The sequence below is a fragment of the Rhyacophila brunnea genome, unplaced genomic scaffold (assembly GCF_057557595.1).
Source record: "Rhyacophila brunnea isolate RB1 unplaced genomic scaffold, BYU_Rbru_1.0 scaffold_17, whole genome shotgun sequence".
Classification (NCBI taxonomy): Eukaryota; Metazoa; Arthropoda; class Insecta; order Trichoptera; family Rhyacophilidae; genus Rhyacophila; species Rhyacophila brunnea.
Window position 1 is genome coordinate 29,520,809 of NW_028232827.1, and position 22,459 is coordinate 29,543,267.

A 22,459-nucleotide genomic window follows, 5' to 3' on the forward strand; every position below is an offset into this window, starting at 1 on the left:
TATACAGCTAATTGTTGAGCTTTGCAACGGTATATGGTATTGTATGAACCAACATATTTTACTTTATACATATATGAAAGCTATGGATTGGATTTAATTGTATGGAAAAGAATTGACATTTTGTTGTAAATTAATAAATTTTCTTACCTGTTGTGAGATTGAAGGTTTGGTGAAGGCCTGTCGGTAAATCCACTCGGCCTCATCATCCAACTCGTGGGAATCTTCAGCGGTGGGCGTGACAGGAACCTCTCGAATCTGCATCCTTTCAGGAATATCTGTATTTCGGATCTAAAACAATTCACTTCATTTTAAAACTGCTTACTCCACCCGATTGAAATCATTTATAGACATTTCTGTGTCCCATTGGATCCATCCACATTATTAACGGCTGTACAACATGACTGTATAATCACTGTTATGGTCGGTTTAACGGATTGTAAAGCAAGCTGCACAGTTAATTATAACGTGGACGGGCACTCAAAGACTATATAAATATTGTCGCTTACCTCATTGTCCAAATCGGTGAAATGACCCCTCTTCAGTTCACTCGGTTCATATATTTCAAATATTGATTTAGTGGTGGGACGCTTTGCCTTGGTTTTTTTGGCTTTCCTGGCACGTGCTTCACCTGTATTAAAACATGGATAAGTACAGTAAAATTATTTTAATAATGGTTTTCCTCCCTCATCTTGTAATACCACTGCAAGAATTCGAACAAGATCTGAATATCTTTGGTACATAAAAGCGACATACTTTTTTAATTATATACGCAATGATGAAATAGAAAAATATAATATTTTAGTTACATACATAGTATTTCATCTGTTTTCTTTAATTTAATGTGGCCTTAGAGAAAGTCATTCGATACCTAAAAAATTTGAAACACTGGAGCCAACTTTAATAAACCTATGCGACTACTGACTCATGCAGATGAGATAATTGAGAGAACCATGCAAGGCCCAATACACAATATAAGACTCTGAAACTAACGGTATGCCAAAAGGATCTGGAAATGAAGATGGAAACTTGAAACTTTAGATGGTGTCACTGCAAAACCAAACATGCAACTAATTTCCCTTGAAGAGGCGAATGAATAAAATTATTCATGTAGAATGGTATCAGATTCTTATGGCAGTGCAGGTGACTCATTTAGGTGTTGGTATGGTTACTTTCAAATGACACTAACACAGTTCCAAAGTGATTTTATCATGACCGCAATGCCAGAAGAATATGTCCTTCCTCTACCTAAGTTAGTAAATGTCGAAAACGTAGTGAGCTGTACAATCAAAGGCAGAGTAATCTTCGCCAAGGTCTGCTAAAAAAATCAAAATGATTATTCAGAAAAATGACATGACTGTACAAAACTTTTGTAAGGCTGACGTTGTCGTACGCAGTTGTGACGTAGAAACTGTCAAAAACTAATGATGTTCGAGCACAGGAAAACAGAAATATTTTTGCATTCTGTGAAAATTAAGTATAGTAAAACAGGCTTCATCGCACACTGTACAGTGTGTGCGATGAGTTGGATATAGTGAAATCTATAAAGATTGAGACTTTGCTGGGTGAGACACAAAGAAAATTTGAAAATACATGAGCGTCGAAATGCTTAACATTCTAGAGAGATGATGACGCACCGGGAGAAAGAACCTCCAGACTCAATGTATCTAACTGGCATTCCAGAGCAAGGGAAAGAAGGCTGTGGAAAGTAATGTATGACACGTACAGGGCCCACATAGGGCTGTAAAGCGATTAATAATAATTTAGGCATGAAAAAAACCAGTTATCACCTTCATCTTCATCATCTTCAATGTATGCGTCCTCTTCTTCATCCTCGTCTTCATACTCGTCCTCCCCATATTTACCGAATTCGTCATAATCAAAGTCTACTCCAAATATGTCTTGGCCTTCTTGCAATGAACTACAAAATAATAAAAACATAATACATTAACCATAATAATAAGTGATTTGGGTAAATTGAACATGCTATCCATGTCTTTTTTCATTTTAAGTAACATTGTATTGACGTATCTTTAACATGTGAAACATCCTTATATCAGTCAATCACGCAGTTTAACTAAGAATTGCCACTGTCCTATAATAACTTTTTTTTATTAATTGATGTAAAATGCTATATAGTAGGTAGTAGTGGTGAAGGGTGGAGGTAGGCTGTTAAGATCTGCCATAAATAGGGCACATTAAACTTTGTTGGTCATATGTATTTTTTGCATTGAAACTAACCAACACCATCTGTAAATTGTAGTCTTAGATCAATAAAAACAAATACGTATGACTAACAAAATTTAATATACACTATTTATGGCGGATAACAGCCTACCTCCACCCTTCGCTACTGGTAGGTACTCACCAATGTTGATTTTAGATACCATGTGTTACTGTTCTGAATTCTTATTGGCCATTGTGCAAGGAAAATATCAAGCGGGACAGGATACTCCAGCTTATTGTTGTCCTAAATTCAATTGAGTATAATAGCCAAATTTATTAAGCCAACAGTTTCGTCGATGTACAGATGTAACAATAATAACAATCGATTCAGATACCAATCGGATCGTATTGACATTTGTTCTGACTGGCTCACGTTATGCAATTTTACTTCAAATGTCACCGCAAATTATTAGAGATTGGTTTTCAGTTATGGAAGTAACAATCTACTGATTGTATTTACAATACTTTAGTTTCTTTTGTTATAAATAATAAATGGTTAACGTTGGAGTGACTTTAATGAAAGAAAATGTCAACATTACAGTTCGCGTCGCGTTACTGTGGCGGTAACAGCATTGGAACAAACTATCCAAACTGAATCAAAGTGATATGTTCACTAGAATGTCATATAAAGCTTAAATCGATCTATCACTGGCTAATATGACATAACATTTAGTAGGTATACTTACGCATCTGTAAAGATGGGCTTTCGCTTCTTCTTCTTTTCAGCGATAGGTCTACCGTCATCATCAACAATGAAATCATCAGCATCCGAATACTCTCCATCCGAAGCTTCTTCATCGAAGGCCTCCGGTTCTTTTGGATGAGACCGTTCCGATCGGCGCTCTTCCTCCTGATACAAAAAGTAAACATATTACATAACATTCTTAAAAAATCACAATGTTTATAATTATGCAGATCCGAGGATTAAATGAATACAAGTGACATACATGCATATAAAAAAACTATGTATCTGCTCTGTATGAAAAGTTATAACCTCGGAGTAATAATACAAGACTGTGTATTGTTCAGCTATATGAAGCGGTGTTTCTTGCGTATAATGCACAGTAGAACGTCAATTTTACGTTATACTATCATGTTGCTTCTCAGTAAGGCTACCAAATTTAAACACAACATAGTTAACCAAATTTTCTACTAAATTATTAGTTTCTAAAAAATTTGAAGATTTATTGTAATGATACACCCCTGTTACAGGCGGGCTTCTCCCGGTGTAAAATAATCATTTAGTAGCTATCAAGTCGAAACGTAACCCTGACCTCTAGAAACGGCTTCGTAAAACATCTAATCTGTTTCCTTACTCAACCACGTAAGTATTTTTTTTATTCATAAGTAAAGGCCTTCGTCCGGTGTGTGAAAATCATATACTGGGCGGAAGTGTAATTAAGATAAATTTAATTTGATTTAAAAAGTATAAATGATGATGGATGAAAGAGATAATTTTAAGACTAAATATAAGTATTCAAATATAATAAATTTTGCCGCGCATTGTGCGTGAAATCCTCGCGCGCCGGCGCCAGGGTCAGGCTCGTGATTCGCCGAATCAAAGATCATGCGATCAGATTTGGCCAATCACTAGTCCCTTTTACTAGTTGGCGTGGGTCTGAGGAATTTAAAAAGAGAAAAAAAAGTAAGTAAGCGTCCCTTTTCCAATAGGATAGGACCTGCGACTATAATCGTAAAAACCCAGATATAAATTTGTGAAACTAAAAATCATAAGAAAATATAAGACCACGTCACGAACACGAAAGACCGAGTTTTATTTCCACTCTAATCGTTTATATCTTTTTTTTTTTGTGAATCCGGGGTTCGATGGACACCTGAGCTAGCCGCTGGAACCCCGGGTATCTCAGTAATCTATCTAGTAACATCATAATAATAATTATTTATTTGGCCGAATTTTCATAGTTCTGTTTTGTCACCGTTCTGTTTCTTCATGTTCTGTTTATTTATGTCCTGTTATAATATGATGTTCTGTTTTGCCCGGTTACCGAATATATAGTTTAGAATACATACTTCAGCGACATGCATAGTGAATGCCTTCCAACTTTGTTGCAAGCGTCAGCTGTTTCATTTCAAACTAAGAATGTTGCATTGACACTGTGTGAAGCAGTACATTATGTTACATTTATTTTGATCATCTCAACTGAAACACACACACAAAGTCGACGAGCCGCATTCGTATTGAGTTTGTATGTGTGACTTTTTTAAAGCAAACAATAAAGTGTTCATTACGATTGGTTAACCTGATAGCTGCCCGTAACGTAACGTTTACGTCATGCACGGCGGTGATTCAGGCGCCCGTACCGTACGATATACGCCGAGCCGTTCTACGCGCTTGTATGAGTCAAATATTTATTTATTTAATTTTAAAACGTGTAACTACATTTCTGATCAGACCTTGCAAGCAAAAAACATTTGTACGGCGCATACATCGCGAGAATAAGGGAATTTCCCGAGAGGCCAAATCAGGGTTAGCTCAAAATTCCCCTGCACACTGGGATATCTTGTACAATAGGCAGTTGGTATGATTCGATAGTGTTAGTCAGTTGTCGCCGGAATATCATTTAGTCGGGATGCTAATTCGGAATGCTTTCTTATTCAGATTTGCGTTATAATTGGAATGTTTTCAATGTTTTTACATTGAAATTTAATTTCTATTGAGTGACCAAGTGTTTTTATTTATATTTCATATACAATTTGCATATAAAAAAGTGTTATATTTACGAGTTTTGTTTTAGATTTTACCTACTAAACTTGAATGAAAAGAAATATTTTCGATGTTTTTAGATAGAAATTGACAAAGAACTAAGTGTTGTGACTATTTTTTATTTGTATTTCGGATTCGATTTGCGTATACAAAGTGTTTTATTTACGAGTTTAGTTTTACAAATTTTATTATTCAAAATGGATGAGATCGACGAAGTTGGTGAAATCGATAACCTTATCGAAACAGTTGAATCTGAAGACGATGGAAGTGATGATTCGGATGTCGAACTTGAGGAAACTTTGGAAGTCGATGAAAGTGAAATTATCACACCGGAATCCACTGAAAGACCGACATTTGAGTGGAAATCGGATATGTTTGAGCCACGCGCATTTTCCTTCGATGCTAACGTTTCGGGATGCAAAGCTGATAATTTGACTTCGGATGCACTCGAAATGGACTATTTCAAATGTTTCATCGATATTTCTTTTGTTGAAATGTTAGTCCGAGAGACCAACAGACAATTTGTATTTGCCACAAAAAATATCACAGTTTTGAGTGATCGTCTACGGCGATGGGTAGACTGCACAATTGATGATATGTACACATTTTTGGGGCTGTGTATGCTAATGTCAAGGAATTCACGGAATAAAATATCTGAACACTGGTCTATCCACAGATTGTTATTTTCACCATGTTATTCCGAAACCATGTCCAGGAATCGTTTCGAACTGATGCATCGAATGTTGCATTTTTGTGACAATGAAACGCAGGTTCCCGGAGATCGACTATATAAAATTAGACAGGTCCTGAAGGAACTGAAAATTTCTTTCAAGCAGTACATGTGTCCATATCAGAACATATGTATTGATGAGAGTCTTCTCCTTTTCAAAGGCAGACTTTTATTCCGCCAATTCATCAGGACGAAGGCTAGTCGTTTCGGAATAAAATTTTTTGTAATGGCTGATTGCAAAACTGGTTTTGTCTTAGATGTAATCATTTATACCGGAAAACAAACTGAAATTGAGAAAAATAATTACATCGGTATATCGGGCAACGTGGTGGTAACGATGCTTGGACCATACTTGGAACTAGGGCATACATTGTACATTGACAACTGGTACAGCAGCCCAACGTTATTCAAGTATCTTTATGATCACCGGACGAATGCCTGTGGAACCGTAAGGAGAAACAGAATTGGGATGCCCAAATTTACTAAGAAATTGAAAAAAGGGGAAACCGATACATTCCATACTGACGAAATTATGGCTTTGGCGTGGAAGGATAAAAAGGATGTTACAATGTTGTCCACAATTCACAACAATACTTTCAAACCTACTGGAAAAGTAGACTATAAGACTAAAATTCCGATTTCCAAGCCGGAATGCATTGTTGATTACAATAAAAACATGGGTGCTGTGGATCGTAGTGATATGATAATTTCTTCTGTAAATTCGACAAGAAAAACTGTCAAATGGTACAAAAAACTTTTTTTCCATTTGATAGATTTATCTCTGCTGAATGCCCATGTATTGTTCCAACAAAAAACTGGAAAAAAACAACCGCTGGGTGAATTTCAATTGAAAGTCATCGGACAACTGATCGAAAAACATAAGTTAGAACCAAAAACTCTTTTGAAGCGAAAAGCACCCTTACCCTCTAGGCTAACAGAAAGACATTTTTTGGGTAAAATACCACCTACTAACAATAAAATTAATGCGGCAAGAAGATGTTATGTATGTGCCAATACAAAAAATCAGAAAAGACGGAAAGAAACTAGGTATTTGTGCAAGCAGTGCGACATTGCTCTGTGTTTTGAACCGTGCTTCGAAATTTTCCATACACAAGAAAGTTTTTAGTGATTTTAATGTGTTTAGTATACTTCTTAGTGCTATAAGTATTTATGGTGACATTTTACAAAAATACTATAAAATTTATTTTTCAAAATACTTTAAAAAAAAAAATCAACTAATTCTTGAAAGTGCAGTTGTGACAACCCTACCATACCTGAAAATTTTCAGACATTTTCACGAAATTGTGTATGAAAAACTTTTTCGCCGAACTTCAATTGAGGTCTCATATATGTAAGTGCATTATATTGGACTTTTCACTATTCTTTTAATTTTTTTATAATATAATTAATTCCTGGGCCCTGGGGAGTATACCTAGTACTTTCAGCTGGGCTGTTAAAAGGTTAATACATTTTTTTGGGTGGGATATAATGTAATTGTTTTGATACAGCTATCAGGTATAGGAATGCATATAAGTAAATGAAATCTAGCAGAAGAGACAGTTACTCACCACTTGCTCTCGCTCCTTTCCGAAAGAAGGTTGATGAAATTAACACGAAAGCGTTTTAATGACAGATTATGTATAGCAGTGAAACTAGTGAACTATTTCTGAGTTACATAATATGTCACAAGTCTGATAAGAAACATATATAAATGTACGGCAATGTCTCGCATAGTCCAGTTTCAATTCAGTTTATTTTATTAAATTAAGCCCCTCCTCCCACGGCGCAACTGAAATCTGACGAAACTGGTCAGTGATGGAACTCTTAAACTGACCAATGTGATGCTTCGCACACGGCGCTATTGAAACCCACTTGAAATAATAATCACATAACCTCAAACTGTCAAACTGGACCATCAGCTGTTTTGTACAAAAAACGACAACACGCACGCTGCTGCGTTTACTCGAATAAAATTAGGTTATTTCAATTTTGCTTATCTTGTACTTTTGATGTCTTGGGTTGTTATGGTTTTTATAGCATGAGGCTTGTTACGCAGTGCTACCAATTTTGGTAAGAAAATATGATTTTACACCGAATCTATTGAAATTGGTACAGCTGTTTTACGGTGACTGGAAACATGAGAGACCGTGCGACTAGCATGTCACGTCTCTTCGCGACCGTTTTGAAACTGAGAGATTCCAGTGTCGCCGTCAGCAAGTCGCCAATGAAAAATATTAGCTAGATACTGGTCGGAATTTTAATTTCAGTTCCATCAGAGTTCAGTTGCTCCGTGGGAGGAGGGCCTTAGTGTTGTTGTGGGTAACATAATAAAAGCTCGATGTAATAATTAGCATTCATGCTAAAGTAGGCTGCCAAAGAGGAATGTTTAAATTATCATTTCAGAAACTTATTTAAAAGTCAAATAGAAATTAAAACTGAAGCATTTAGTCTTTATAATGGCTCGATATGGCCGTTTTATGTTATAAAAAATAAAATCTTTAAATGTGTTTTTTGTTTAATTATACAATATTAAAAAGTTTTTAGTATTTTTTCAATTACACTTAATTCCTCTAAGAATTCAGGATGTAAGTGAAACCAACTGTCAGGATTATGCAAGGTATAGCCGCGTACATAAATATGTGATTGATGTCAACAGTTTATATATTAATATGTATATTGATCAAAATAATGTTATAGTGTAACAGTGATATTTTGACCTACAACTACAAAGCAAAATTTAGCCTCAAAACATCAGTCCTTCAACAATAAATGTACTTCCGACAAATTGCTCATTTAGCGTGGTATATTAGCAACTAAAACATCACACTGATGAACATAATGAATGTTTTTCTGAATGCAACAGTAATCAATATTAATTGTAGTTTTCTCTTAATACAGAAAGAAAATGTTTGCTACTTCACAACATGTTTTACAATGAAAATAATACCTATAATAAAATTATATAAACGGATGAATTGAATTTTAAACATATATTGTAAATATTTTGCTTATCTATTTTTAATAATATATTAATCTAAGTGGTTTATTTAAATTGCTGTGTAAAATCTATGATCTATGGATTTAATGCAGTGTTAGTATGTTGCAAAATGAATAAATAAAAAGATATAGCGGTATACATATTATGTACTGTATTTTCTACATTATTTATGAACCAGCTTTTCAAATATTTATAAAACACAATTTAATCAGCGAGGCAAATCTGCTACATTTTCACTATTTGATTTGGTGCATTTAACAATCTCTTGCATCTTATATTGATACAGAAGTCGGTATTAATATCAGAGTTGTCAAACCCCTACATTTAAAATAAAGGTTCGGTTCTAAGCAAAGGGTTTGGTTGAATAAAATTGAGAATCCTAATTTCGGGGTTCAGTTCTGATTGTTTATAAAAATGTTATTCAGGCAGATGAAACTATATATTATGTCGAGATGCTTACTAGGAACTCAATTTATGAATAATTTTTAATATACTATTGAAAAGCTATTAACAAATGGTTAATATTTTGTTAAGATACAGAAATAGGCTGACAAGATAGTGATAGGCAACATTTCATATATTATATTCTACACCCCGTCACATTGTTTCATAACTAGGTCTGGAAGGAAAACGAAGGTACATACCTAGTAAATATTTCTGTACACGCGGTGTGTTTTGTATGTATGATTATGAGGAAAGTGAGTTACGTACAGATCTTGTACCAAAAGTATCATAATTTTCAGAACCTATTCACCTTTTAAGACTATTCTCAACAGAAATCTAAAATTCCTAAAACCAAAACCGTGTCCGTTTGACATTGACCGGCTGAAAAATCTTATATCGAGTTTTCTGGAAGATAAACCGGCTACGGATATTTTGTTTGATTTTTTATATTACTGGTAGGAAAGGTAGAACTGTTGCGAGTCTGCTTGAGGATTCACAAAATTTTGAAGTAAAGGTTCCAGTTTCACAATAATTATGCAGTTATTAATTATCCTGGGACGACACTGTGCACACTAACAAATAGAACCTGTATACAGCTAATATTTTTGCTATGAAGTCTTGTGGACTATGCCTACTAACAAAGATGATCTACTGAATCCGTTGGGGACTTAAAAGTGTTATTGTTATTATTAAAATGTAATAAAGGCAAGCATGAATTCATCTGTCTATATAGAAAATTGATAAATACATACATCATCAGAGCCGCCGACAAATAGCTGATCTGCGATGACTTCCCGGTCCAGTCCGTCATCAGCTTGCTGTTCACCATCACTTTCGTCATCTATCACTTTGCGGAGACGTTTGAATTTTTTCTGAAATCCAAATTACACAATAGTTTTATACCCATTTTTTTAAATTTGCTCGTATTATTGTCAAGAGAGAGAAATCGGTTATGACTTCACTTCCAAATGTGATACCGAAAACAAATTTTTTTATCGGCAGCTCAGGAGATAATCTTGTCACTAGAGAAATTAATTTTTCAGACTCATAATTTACAGGGAAATGATATTTAGGTCGCCGTGAAAAAATCTGTACACACGATTGAGAGACTCAATATCTGATATTATTTACTTCATTACCCTCTCTAATTTGACACCGAGATTTTCTTCGAGCAGGTCATAATCTTCATCTTCCAAGCGGTCATCGAGCTCGTCGTCGCTTTTTTTCCGCTTCTTGGCGTTTCCCGAGGCGTCCGAGTCTTCTCCCTCGCTCCCCGATTCATCTATCGGAGCGTCGTCGATTAAATCCTTCAGTTCTTCACGCAGACGCTCCTCGTCATCTAGAAAACAGGGAAAACAATGTGATTTGAATCTAATTGCATGAAGTGAAGCTGATAAAAATACTAAAGGTAAAGCCCAACGTGACACAGCGGTTGAGAATGGATGTACTAGATCAGTGAAGTGTATAAGATGGCCCTCGGACTATTTTTGGTGACAGTCTTCAAATGTTTTTAATCCATTGGCTGCTACGAATTTCACCAAAATCTAAAACTTACTACCGTTCACAAAAACAAAAATAGGTACAAGTCGATTATGGGAAAGCCAGGCGGGAACCGCGCTAATTGTCATAGTCGATTTTGGCAAAATTCATGAATTTTAATAATGAAAACCCAACCTAATAAATAATCCAGTATATCGGCTATTTTCAAAATGTGTTTGTCGCTGGCTTCCCCATAACCGACTTGTACCCAAAAATATTGTAGAAATATGTATTTTTTCAGTTTGTCACATGTTCATTATACGTGACATGTTTGCATTCCAAAAAACAAGATGTGCTATATTTAGTCTAGGTTTCAAGACCACTACTTCAAGATGAACCATCTAGACCGAGCGTCAAGTCAAATAGAATCAACCAATTAATTTTTCAAATCATAATTTTTTTAAATTCAATGTATAAAGCGTCAATTACATGTTGAGCTTCTTTACGAGCTGTTTGCTGGCGAATTTAAAAGCGGACGATTCAGCTACTGCGATTGTGATGATGACACACAAAACTTTCCATTTGCTGAGAAGCCACAAGCCAGCGACTATTTTGACAGAACGTAGTTCGTTTTTTTACCGGGAGGTTGCTACTACGCTCTACTGCACAGGCCCACACTTCAGCGTGTAGCGTGTAAAGTTGACCGTCTTTCAACTTTTTTCGGTAGATTGTTTACAATCTGCTTGTTAGCTTGTTTATGATGACACTGGGCGACTTTACAGGCAGATTGTAAATTCGCCAACAAGCAGCTCGTAAAGTAGCTCAATGTAATTGACGCATAATGAGAAAGCGGCCACTATTCTAGATTGTAATACCACTATCAATTATGTGAAAATGATTACCTTCCTCCTCTTCATCGTCACTCTGCACCGCTTTACGTTTCGCCTTCTTTTTCTCCGGCTTTTCGATCTCATCTTCTGATCCCTGCTAAAAATTTCAACATATACAATATCTCGAAAAAATTCTTAATTTAAATATTAACTTATGAAATGATACGAATTTGTAACTATTTTCAACAGACTATAACAGGCCACGTGTTAATAATTATCATGACTACCAAGGTCGACTATATTCAGGCCTCGGCACTGAAATACGATGTTATGCCTTGATTACACGTAACAACTCCAGTGGCGAGACAGCAAAATGTCATTAGGCCGAGAGTGTTTATACGTATTTTTCTCTTTTCGATTTTTGTGGCGAGTCAGTTTACTTTCGATCAAAAAGCAGGTTAGTTTTATGTACCGAAACATGGATCGTAAAACGTATATTAAAAAATATACTAAGCTGCTCATACCACTCCTGATAGAAGAATTGAATGAATTATTGCGTGAAGAAAATAAACGTCTTTGGACAAGACAATGGATTTTAAGGAGACCAGACCGTGGTGCAACAAACACTCTTTTTAGTGAATTGGAGTTAGAAGACTCTGGTGAATTTAGAGCGCTTCTGAGAATGGATGTGGAACGTTTTAATAAATTGTTAAAAAATATTACTCCAATGATACAAAGATATGAGTGGCGAGTACGCACCGAGTGTGTTTAAACATGCCGAGCGGGTTAACGAGTCAGTGCCGGTAGGGCGGGGGGGTTGGGCACTCGGTCTAGTAAATAGAAGAGGATCCGAGTGACTGCCTCGCCATCCTACTAGGCCGAACGCTTGGTAATATGTTTATACCAACTGAGCACTAGGCCGAGTACACTGTACTCGTTACGTGTAATCAAGGCATTAGTGATACTTATTGATTATATTCAAATGTAATGCGGTAACCTGTCCGCAATAAATGAAGATTTTCGTATGCATATTTCATTAAAATTGTTACCAGTTATTTCAATATGCAATAATTATCATTTTCTACAAACAGTTCACCATATTGCATTACAAGCATGACCAATAACTAGCACTACCATTATTAATTTAACATTGTCATTTCCCTCCACGAATTGTTCAACATAACATTTTATGGGTATAAAAAGGGATCAGTAAGTACTTATTTACTATATTATTTGAAAGAACCCATAGTATTTTAATATTTATGGATGCTCTCATTGTGAACGACAGATAGAACATTCGTTCCGGCAAGTGACATGTTATAAAAATTCGACATTAGAATAGTGCCAGAATTTTTTTAACCTAGCAAGCAAAATCCCAAATATGGCATGCAATATAAAAATTTGCTAAAATGTAGGTCATTTGGAATATTGTATCAGATACTAATCATGAATTGGTTAAACAAATTGAGGAACGTTGAACTTCCAATACAAATCGCGATTTCATTCTGAATTTCAATTGTCGATGTACAACAAATACGTACACAGACAATTAGTACGTATAATACCGCAGCAATTTTATTGGTGTACGAAACGAGGGGATTTTATTGGAAAATTGCAGAATAGATGCATCAAAAAATTGTTCATCCACAAATTATCGTAGCAGACTTCGGTGACATGTGTGACATCACAATGCATGAAGCCTTGGATCTATTGTCAAAAATGTATGAAATTCTACTCATAGACACGGTAAATTTCGCTTTGCATCACAAAACACATCGGCTGTGACTATCTACAGAAATAATTCTACGAGTATTTACAAAAAAGCTGTCATTTTTTAGGTTTTTCCTGATGCGTGGTAATTTTCGAGGAATGTTACAACAAATGCATTAGTGAAACATGTTGGGATAAATTCACCGTACATCGCTTTCTTCGGCTTCCGAATCAAGAAAGTCGGCCATCTACGCTAGTTGTGTGGTGCAAAAATTAAATAAAACTACTATTAATAATGTGTTTGGAAAATTAATTTAAAAAAATCTATCAGTGACCGACAGCCATAGACATACGTCTTGTCTTGGCATCCGCGACTCACTTCAAGAATATTAAAACTCGGATTGCAACTTAATAAAAATATTTTTTTGTCGGAATAATATTGTCTATGAAAATACGTATGTACGGCATGTTATTATTTTTTGGGGAATATATATTCGCACAATTGAATAGACTGTTTTCACAAAGCGCTAACAACATTTAAAAAGATGTTCGTCACATCGGAAATGGATGATATTCACAAATCAACTACAACTCTCAAATGATCGATTTGCACTAAGGAAAAAGTAGTCTTCACGTACCAATATACTATTGTAACCAATTAATCGTAAAAGAATACAAACACTAAGAAAATTAGGTTTAATGATTTTAAACAATATTTTGGCAAACCATAAGTATCTATTAGGTACCTACTTTCAGATTCAAATAATACTATAAGTACCTATTTAAAAAGTGACGTTAATTAAAACTTGGGTAATTGTGCCGCAGATGCCGTCATGAGCTTTTATGATTTTTTTTTACCAAAACAGTTTATTCCATGTAGACAATTATTATAATAAATACCTTTTTCTGTCGGCGCATAGGTTTTTCGATCCAATAATTGTTAATTTAAAATTTGAAATGCTCATAGATTTTGATGCATCATTATCACAAACTAAGATTATATTAGGTAATATTAGGTTGAGGTAGGTTAGGTTGGGCTAGGTTAGGTTAGGTTAGGCTAGGTTAGGTTAGGTTAGGTTCAGTTAGGTTAGGTTAGGTTTAGTTCAAAAAAGATATTTATACAATCTCATGACGGCATCTGCTTCACATTTACCAAAATTTATATCGATGAACCGAAAAAGATATACCTAGGTGGTGTTATTTGGTTGTAGATTTACATCAAATAATATATGAACGATAGCAGCACGAATATATACATATTTACATTACTGCGTTAAACATTAATTATATTGACACCTAAAGCCTCAATTACATTGAGCTTCTTTACGAGCTGTTTATTGGCGAATCGATGCGATCGGTGCGAGGCGATATTACAATCTGCCTGTAAAGTCGCCCAGTGTAATCATCGAATAAGCTAATAAGCAGGTTGTAAACACACTACCGAGAAACGCCCGCTTTTAAATTCGCCAATAAACAGCTCGTAAAGAAGCTCAATGTAATTGAGGCTTAAGCACCATTTTTGCGATTGCCTTCTAATAAATTGTATTGCTGCCACAATTATTAGTTTGACATTTGTGAATTTCTACCTTTTCTTAGTGCGATATATTATTTATCTGTGAAAACAATTTTACAAATGTGTGCAGTTGTCAAAATTGAGTGAATTTATATTTACAATGAGTGATTTATGATTTTTGTTTTGTGAAATAAACTATTTTATGTGATTTCATCTATTTATTTGTGAAATTATTTAATATATGTGAAAACTACTTTCCAAATGTTAAAGTAATTTTTTTTTGTGAATTTTGATTATTGCATTGTGCGATTAATTCCCACCCTTATTTTTTAAAATTTTCCTAGGTTCCTAATGAATCATGACTTGTTTGAAATTAAGGGGAAGTTCTACAGAATTGGCCTTGAGAATTGAAAATATGATACTTTAACATGTGGTCCATGATATCTGGTCTACTAGTTAATATAAAAAGGTCGTGTCAAAGTTGTTTGTGTCAATAAATTTGCTCTATGACACGATCCGACTCATATTTCATCAGGGCTGTCGAAGACATAATAATCATAAATATTTATAATTTTAATTTTTTATTTATAATATATATTATTTAAGTTTTGTGCATCTAATGCCGGGTCCACACTGGCAACAAGTTAGGTTGCTGGCAGACTCGTTAGATTTTACGATAATTACGATGATTATCGTAAAATTTCTTAATTATGGTAAGTATCGTAAAATTTAATGATGTTGCCAGCAACTTGTTGCCAGTGTGGAAATGGCTTAATATCCACTGTGGTTCACGTAGTGGCATGGACCTGGGGTTAACTAATTCAGGAAGTCAACACCTATGATAGAATTTTTTCCAGTTTTGGTTGCATTATATTCCAAAACTCTTCTGTAAAAATCGTTTCCGATTTTATAAATGGAAATTTCTCGGTGTACATAGTAAACAAACCTACGAATAAAAAAAGACAAGAAGGAACATACTGATTCAACGCAGTAAAATCTGGCAATCAAATTCGCCATTTTGAAAAGCGACGATTTTGCGTAAACAAATATCACGTGGTCTGTACGTGTGCGGCAAACTTCGAATGTGTTTGTAATTTTGTGTATGTTTGTGTATCACGCGTCGGCCATATTTGCCGGCCTTTCTGATTGCCGTGATTTGTACACATCTTCCTTCCTGTTTTTTTTATTCGTAGAAACAAACAGTATTTTTTATTAGTTTCATGAAGTTGGCCTTGAATCTGTAATAAAATAATACACAATCAACAGATTTTGAAATAGAAAAAAACACATTTCCAAGCTTTCAGCCGTGCTCACTCATGAATGTCATTCGTCATTTAGATAAGTATATACACATTTTGATGTTATCTTGCAAAGTGCGAATGTAATGTTTTCAAATAATTGATATGGATTAATTATACCATCGTCTTATTTTCTTGAAATCATAAACATACCATAATAGTATTTGAGTATCAACCTATGTTCAATTTGAATTGGGTTATAATAATAATATACCCGTATCACCACCATCACCACCAAAGTTATCAGTACGTACTTGCACAGGTTTGATTAAAAACTATGATGAAATTAACATTTTAAAAATATTATATTACATAATATTATTTTGACAGCCCTGTTTTCTGATCGGCGTATATCTTGCAGGTGTTTATAAAATAATAATAATGTTCAGCGGCAGACAATAACAAAAATAATAATAATGTTTCTTGAAATAAAATCTCCGATGATTAGTGATTTTTGCGAAAAGGTCGATTTAAATTAACGCACTTACGACGCCGAGGTCCTTTTTATACTAAATTATATTTGAATGTGGAGCTTTTCAGCGGCCCCTTAAGATTGGTGATGGAAAGATATTGAAAAATAAATATTTACAATTACTTTACAAACCTACTACATATTAATAATATAATGATAGGAATATCTTTCAGGTGCCGTTTTAGGAGGGAATATAAAATTAATGGGAACTGGTTTACTGGATGTGGTATAACACAGTGCTTCTTAAACTTTTTCATACCATGGCCCTCTAAATCATAAAAAATAAATCCAAGGCTCCTCTCCCCAAAATCATTATAATTTAGTGACCAATAGTACTTTATTATTCGCTATTGACTCTGAAGTCCCTTGAGATGTTGATCGTATTTTTTGCCTGGTGTTCTTCTGTGCTGGCCCCTTCTTACCCCCTTTTATTCTCGATTATTATCTCTCTGGTTGCTCATCTTGTTTTTCCGGCTGGCAGGACTGACGCTTCTATCGTAGCGTGCTTTGTCTTTGGTTATTCATTAGTTGATTGTTTTTTCCTTTGTTCAGAAGCGAAAAATATTTGTCAAACCGACGGTAAACATTGACTCTCCGGTAAGTTTTTTACGGCCACCCGCAAGGCCTGAAACAGCGGAAAAACTCAACAGGATTCCGTTGCCTGTATTTAGTGTCGTAGTTCAGGAGTCTGCTTTACCGACGCCAGACAAAGCTCGGGTAGCGGAACTAACCAGGCTCCAACTGTTCGACACAGATAATTGGGCGGGGGTTCGCTACGCTGAAACCCAAAAAAGAAAGAGGTGGGGGTCGTGAGAAGGTCTTCGATCAGACCACCAAAGTGGTTGACCAGGGCAGGGAGAGTCAACCTAGCACTTCGTCAGGTGGACACAAGGACACCTTTTGGAGGCAGGGATACACGAGAAGGATACCAGACCAGGTTAGGGGTGGCTTGCCGAGAGGCCCACGCCCATCCAATCGAGGTTTTCCTAGAGATAATCGAGGTGGTGCGAGGGGCACTTACCCTAGACGCAGGTGACCGGGTCTCCCTAACCACGTTCAAAGGGAGACGCCTTCAGCATTTCCAGGAAATCTGGCAGGCTAAGGGTGCACCACCACCATTATTAAAAATAATAACGGGAACCCGTATTCCGTTTATAAAGAAACCCCCTCTAATAATGCCTTTCGTACAATTCCAGAAGGATTTCCAAACGCGACAATCGCCGGAAATCACTTCACAAATCGCGGAACTGAAGAAATCGGGAGTATTGGAATTGGCAGAACCATCTCCGAGCTTCCTCTCAACCCTTTTCCTAGTAAGGAAGCAAGACGGCAGTCAACAACCCGTCTTCAACCTAAAACGCCTAAACGGTTTCCTACAACCAAGGCCGTTCAAACTGTTCCACCATTTCAAGGTCCCAACATTCCTGTAAAGGGAAGACTGGTTAGTAAAAATAGACCTAAGCCAAGCGTACCTACATGTACCTATAGCTATACAACATCGCCGATTTTTTCGGCTAGTTTACCAAGGAGAACTTCTTCAATTTACGTGCCTTCCGCTCGGACTGTCGGCAGCACCAAGACTGTTTGCCTCATTAACAAACTGGGTGACCGAACACCTCCGGAGAAAGGGTATGAGAATCGTCACTTACTTAGACGACTTTCTGATGGCAAATCAGTCCAGAGAGATTCTTCTGTCGCAACTGACTTATATGATAGATTTCATGCAGGCACTAGGCTGGATAATCAACAAGAAAAAATCTTGTCTGATTCCAAGCCAACAGCGGGAGTTCTTGGGTATCACGTGGGATACTCACAACAATCGGAAATATCTATCAACAGATAAGTGCACATCACTTCGTCACCACCTGCAATTGCAGATCCAAAAAGGCAGTTGGTCGCTCAGGCAGGCCCAACGCCTCCTCGGGCGACTCAACTTTGCAACCTTCGTCACTCCACAGGGGAGGTTGCATTGCCGACGTCTACAACCTACGAGCGCTCAATTATCGAGGAGTCACCCTCACAAATCAACATCGATTCCACCACAAGCTCGAGAGGACATCATGTGGTGGATTCGAGCGGTGGGCTCCTAAGGAAAGATTCACAGGGCAACCTACAATCACTTCTTCACCACAGCCGATTCAGGCTGGGGAGCGCAGTTAGACGAGTGCCACCTATCAGGTACATGGACAAAACGCCAATCCACGTGGCACTCCAACCAAAAAGAGCTGTATGCAGTACTCTCAGCCATACAACTCCGGGAGCAAACGCTCAGGGGATCAGAATTACTCCTACAAACCGATAACAAAACAGTGGTGGCTTACATCAACACGAAGGGGGAAAAAAGTCCGCAACCCTACTAAGTTTTTGCCGACATATCCTGGAAATCGCCAACCAGGCCAGTATATCATTGACTGCACAATACCTTCCAGGAAAATACAACTGCGTGGCAGACCATCTCTCACGCAGCAAAATTATCCCAGAATGGCACCTAGTTATGGCAGCTACAGCTCCCCTATTTCAAAGACGTCCAACACAGCCCATGTTGTCGCAACGTACTATGTCTCACGAAATCCGAACGATGCCCTTGCACTGTTCCACGATGCATTCAGTCGACAGTGGGACTTCAAACTAGCCTGGATATTCCCGCCACCGAATCTAATTCCACAAGTATTGGCACACCTGAACATGGCAAGGGGAAAATATTTACTAGTGGCCCCATGGTGGAAGAAGTGTTTTTGGAGCGCAGACCTACAGCAGAGATCACTGGAACCCCCCTACCCGATCCCGCACTTGGAGTCATTTCTAATGGATACGGTGACAAACCATCCACCTCCACAAGTCCGGGACCTATCACTCCAGTTATGGATAATTTTGGGTGGGCAGAGTTAGTTTCTAGCTGGTCTGTAGAGGACAGATCACTACTCAATTCCGGCTGGTGACCATCCACTTTGAAGACTTATAGACCTGCATGGGATAAATGGAAGACATGGTGCATGGCCAACACGATAAGCTATAATACCCCCGAGCCGATTGACGTGGCTAGATACCTGGGTCACTTATACAATAAGGAAGGTCTTTCATATAACACTATTCTTGTACATAAGTCGGCCATAGCTACCTTTTGCAAACCTATGATCAGTAAAGACATCAGCAGTAACATAGTAGTGCGCCATATGTTAAAAGCCATATCCACCCGCAAGACTAGACCTACAAAACCACCGATTTGGGATCCAAGAATAATCTTGGACTACCTCAAGAAAACAACACCACTAGTATACAACCTATATGAAGTTTCACGCAGAACAGCTATATTATTATTACTCGCATCGGAACGGCGGGTTCATGACCTTACCCTACTCAGTGTAGCGGATAATGGCCTAGTCGATAATGGCGACCATATAATTCTATGGCCAGTGTTTGGTTCCAAGACAGACACATCAAGACAAATTAAGCGCTTCCAGCTACCAAAACATCGATCCAATATTTTGGCTACGAAAGCTTATCTGCGTTTCCAATGAGAGAAGAGAAGAGGGTGGTAATATTCCGGCATTATTTATCTCGTCAAGAGGCCCCCCAAAACCTGCGACTCGAGCAGTCATCGGAAATTGGGTGAAGTCAGTACTCGCTGATGCAGGGTTACAGGAATCACCAGGCAGTACTTGATCAGCAGTCGCCTCTCTAAATTGGTTAGAGAACTACCCCCTAGATGACATCCTGCAGAGAGGTAATTGGCGCCAAGAAGCTACTTTTAAAACATTTTACCAGAGACCGATAGACACACAGACTTATACAGCGGGGGAACAAAATATGTTGACCTCTCTGTTCAGCCCAGTGCACTGAGCCTAAAAGCAAGGAGATGTTATACCTAATTCTCATGTTAGGTTCATCCACCTTATCTTGCAGGATCTATCTTGCTTTACAAGGTGATAACAAACAGATATCTCAAGGGACTTCAGAGTCAATAGCGAATAATGAAAGGAATTTTACCTACCATTAAAACTCTTATTATTCTTATTGACTCTGAAGTCCAGAGAACACCTACCGTCAAAACTGGTAACATTGCCCTTCCATGGTAACTTTACCCAGAAGATTTAGTCGGGCGAAAAAGTGATTTTACCCGACAAGGCATCTTCAAATAAAGTCGACCAAATATCTACGGCAAAATATATTTGTTTACTTGCTACACTGATACCATTTTTCCCGCTAACTTCATTTAAAAGCCAAATATCCTACTCTGAAGTAAACTACTGTTTTGGTGTCCATCTGCTCTTGTGTCAAACTTTTGATTATACGAGTACATCTAAACTATGGAAGTCAGGTGAGTAAAATGTTAAAGGTGTTGTAAAATATATAACTGAGATCACAATTACAATTGAATTATTGCATTTTTCGAAGGTATAGCCTATATCTTCTTCTTGGGCAATTTTACCAATTGTTCCAAAGCACTATGCTGGACGCCCTTTCCCGCCGAAAAAGCTTGTTAGGGTTATCAAAAAACCATCCTTGTTGATGCCAACTATATATTTTTAAGTAATAGTGCAATAATGTAGATTGGTTAGCCAATGTTTATGAATGTGTTTGCAATGAATTAGATTCTACTATTTACTTTATTTATGCTTTATTTTCCGAATGGAAGTCATAACATCAGCCGTGAATAAGATGAAAAGAGAACGCAGAAAACTAGGAGCGAGACCATAAAATAACTAAAACTCTGAAACGCTGTGTATTGCAACGGAACTGGTTGCAAGTAAAAAGATGACGCCCCGTGATACAGAAACACAATTATTCAGAATCCCCGTAAAACTATTCTAAATGTATAGTCAATACGCCGAGTGAAATCATACATGTTATGACAGTAATAGTAGAGAACAATCAGACGATTCAACAGAAGATGAGCTATAATTGTTAACATATGACGAATTTAATGACAGTGACGCAGGTGATAAAAATGAGGAATGCTTGGTAAAAATATGCAATTATAATAGTATTAAACCTGAGATGTATGCATTGGTAAAGTTTTTAACTTCCAAAAGCGAAAAATTCAATATGGGTCAAATTTTAAAAGTTGCCGAAAACAGTGCAACTGCAATTTTTTTAAGAAAGAAGCCAAATACTGACACATTTTTTTGGCCCAGAGTTGAGGATACTTCGGTTGTTAATATAGGTACTTGACATTGTGAAAATTATGCCAGAACCTCAGATTCGGAGGGGTCTATTGAAATTTCAAACAAACATGTCAAAATATAAAATATTGTTATTGCATGTTGTTATTGGAAACTTTTATTGTTTGATTTTCAGCTAAACTAATAAAATTTTAAGTTTTTGTATGTCCCCTATAATTTGTACCTAATTCTTTTTTCAAAAAAGGTGTAAGTACTTAATTAAATCTGAAAAAATAACACACTTATCTTTTTTATTTTTTGCCAACCCTATGATGTTTTGGACATTTGTATGAAAAGTTTCAAAGTACCTTTGGTAACTTTACCCAAGATGGATTTTAAGAATACCACTCTGAATTCAATGGTAATATAAGCTACCACGTAAACTAGACCCTGCGCGAAATCGAATATTTTAAATAAATAGCCATACGTCTTGAAATAGTACATTAAATAGTCGTGGGCAAAGTTACCCGAAGTTTGGCTTATTTTGCCCATTTAAAAAAAAAATGTATTATGGCACGATAATAGTATAAAAAAACAGTTTTTTATGCAATAACATGTAAACAATCATTCAAACTTCATACCTAGATGTTTACCAATATACATCACTATATGAAAATGTGTCGATAAATAACTTTTTATCAAAAAAGCGGGCAATGTTACCAGTTTTGACGGTACCTGGTTTCCTTGAGACATATCAAATTGAATAACCAAAGACAAAGCACGCTACGATAGAAGCGTCAGTCCTGCCAGCCGGCAAAACAAGATGAGCAACCAGAGAGATAAATAATCGAGAAGAAAAGGGGGTAAAAAGGGGCCAGCACAGAATAACATAAGGCAAAAAATACAATCAACATCTCAAGGGACTTCAGAGTCAA

The 22,459-nt window shown here is 36.6% G+C and overlaps 1 protein-coding gene across 2 annotated transcripts in view; it reads right to left on the reverse strand.

Moving 5' to 3' along the window:
• Nucleotides 1-13,521, reverse strand: part of Spt6 (transcription elongation factor Spt6) — a 33,752-nt gene extending 20,231 nt beyond the window's left edge. Inside the window, exons 1-8 of one of the 2 annotated variants that reach the window (XM_085944592.1) lie at nt 13,349-13,521; nt 11,502-11,583; nt 10,260-10,459; nt 9,873-9,992; nt 2,910-3,073; nt 1,788-1,918; nt 507-628; nt 148-288 (exon numbers count right to left, since the gene is read on the reverse strand). In XM_085944592.1, the coding sequence (XP_085800718.1) occupies nt 148-288; nt 507-628; nt 1,788-1,918; nt 2,910-3,073; nt 9,873-9,992; nt 10,260-10,459; nt 11,502-11,583; nt 13,349-13,387 (999 nt within the window). In that variant the 5' untranslated portion in view covers nt 13,388-13,521. Of the gene's footprint in view, nt 1-147; nt 289-506; nt 629-1,787; nt 1,919-2,909; nt 3,074-9,872; nt 9,993-10,259; nt 10,460-11,501; nt 11,587-13,348 lie in introns of both variants that reach the window. The other variant, XM_085944591.1, reaches the window with a different exon arrangement.
• Between the last annotated feature and the right edge of the window lie 8,938 nt (nt 13,522-22,459).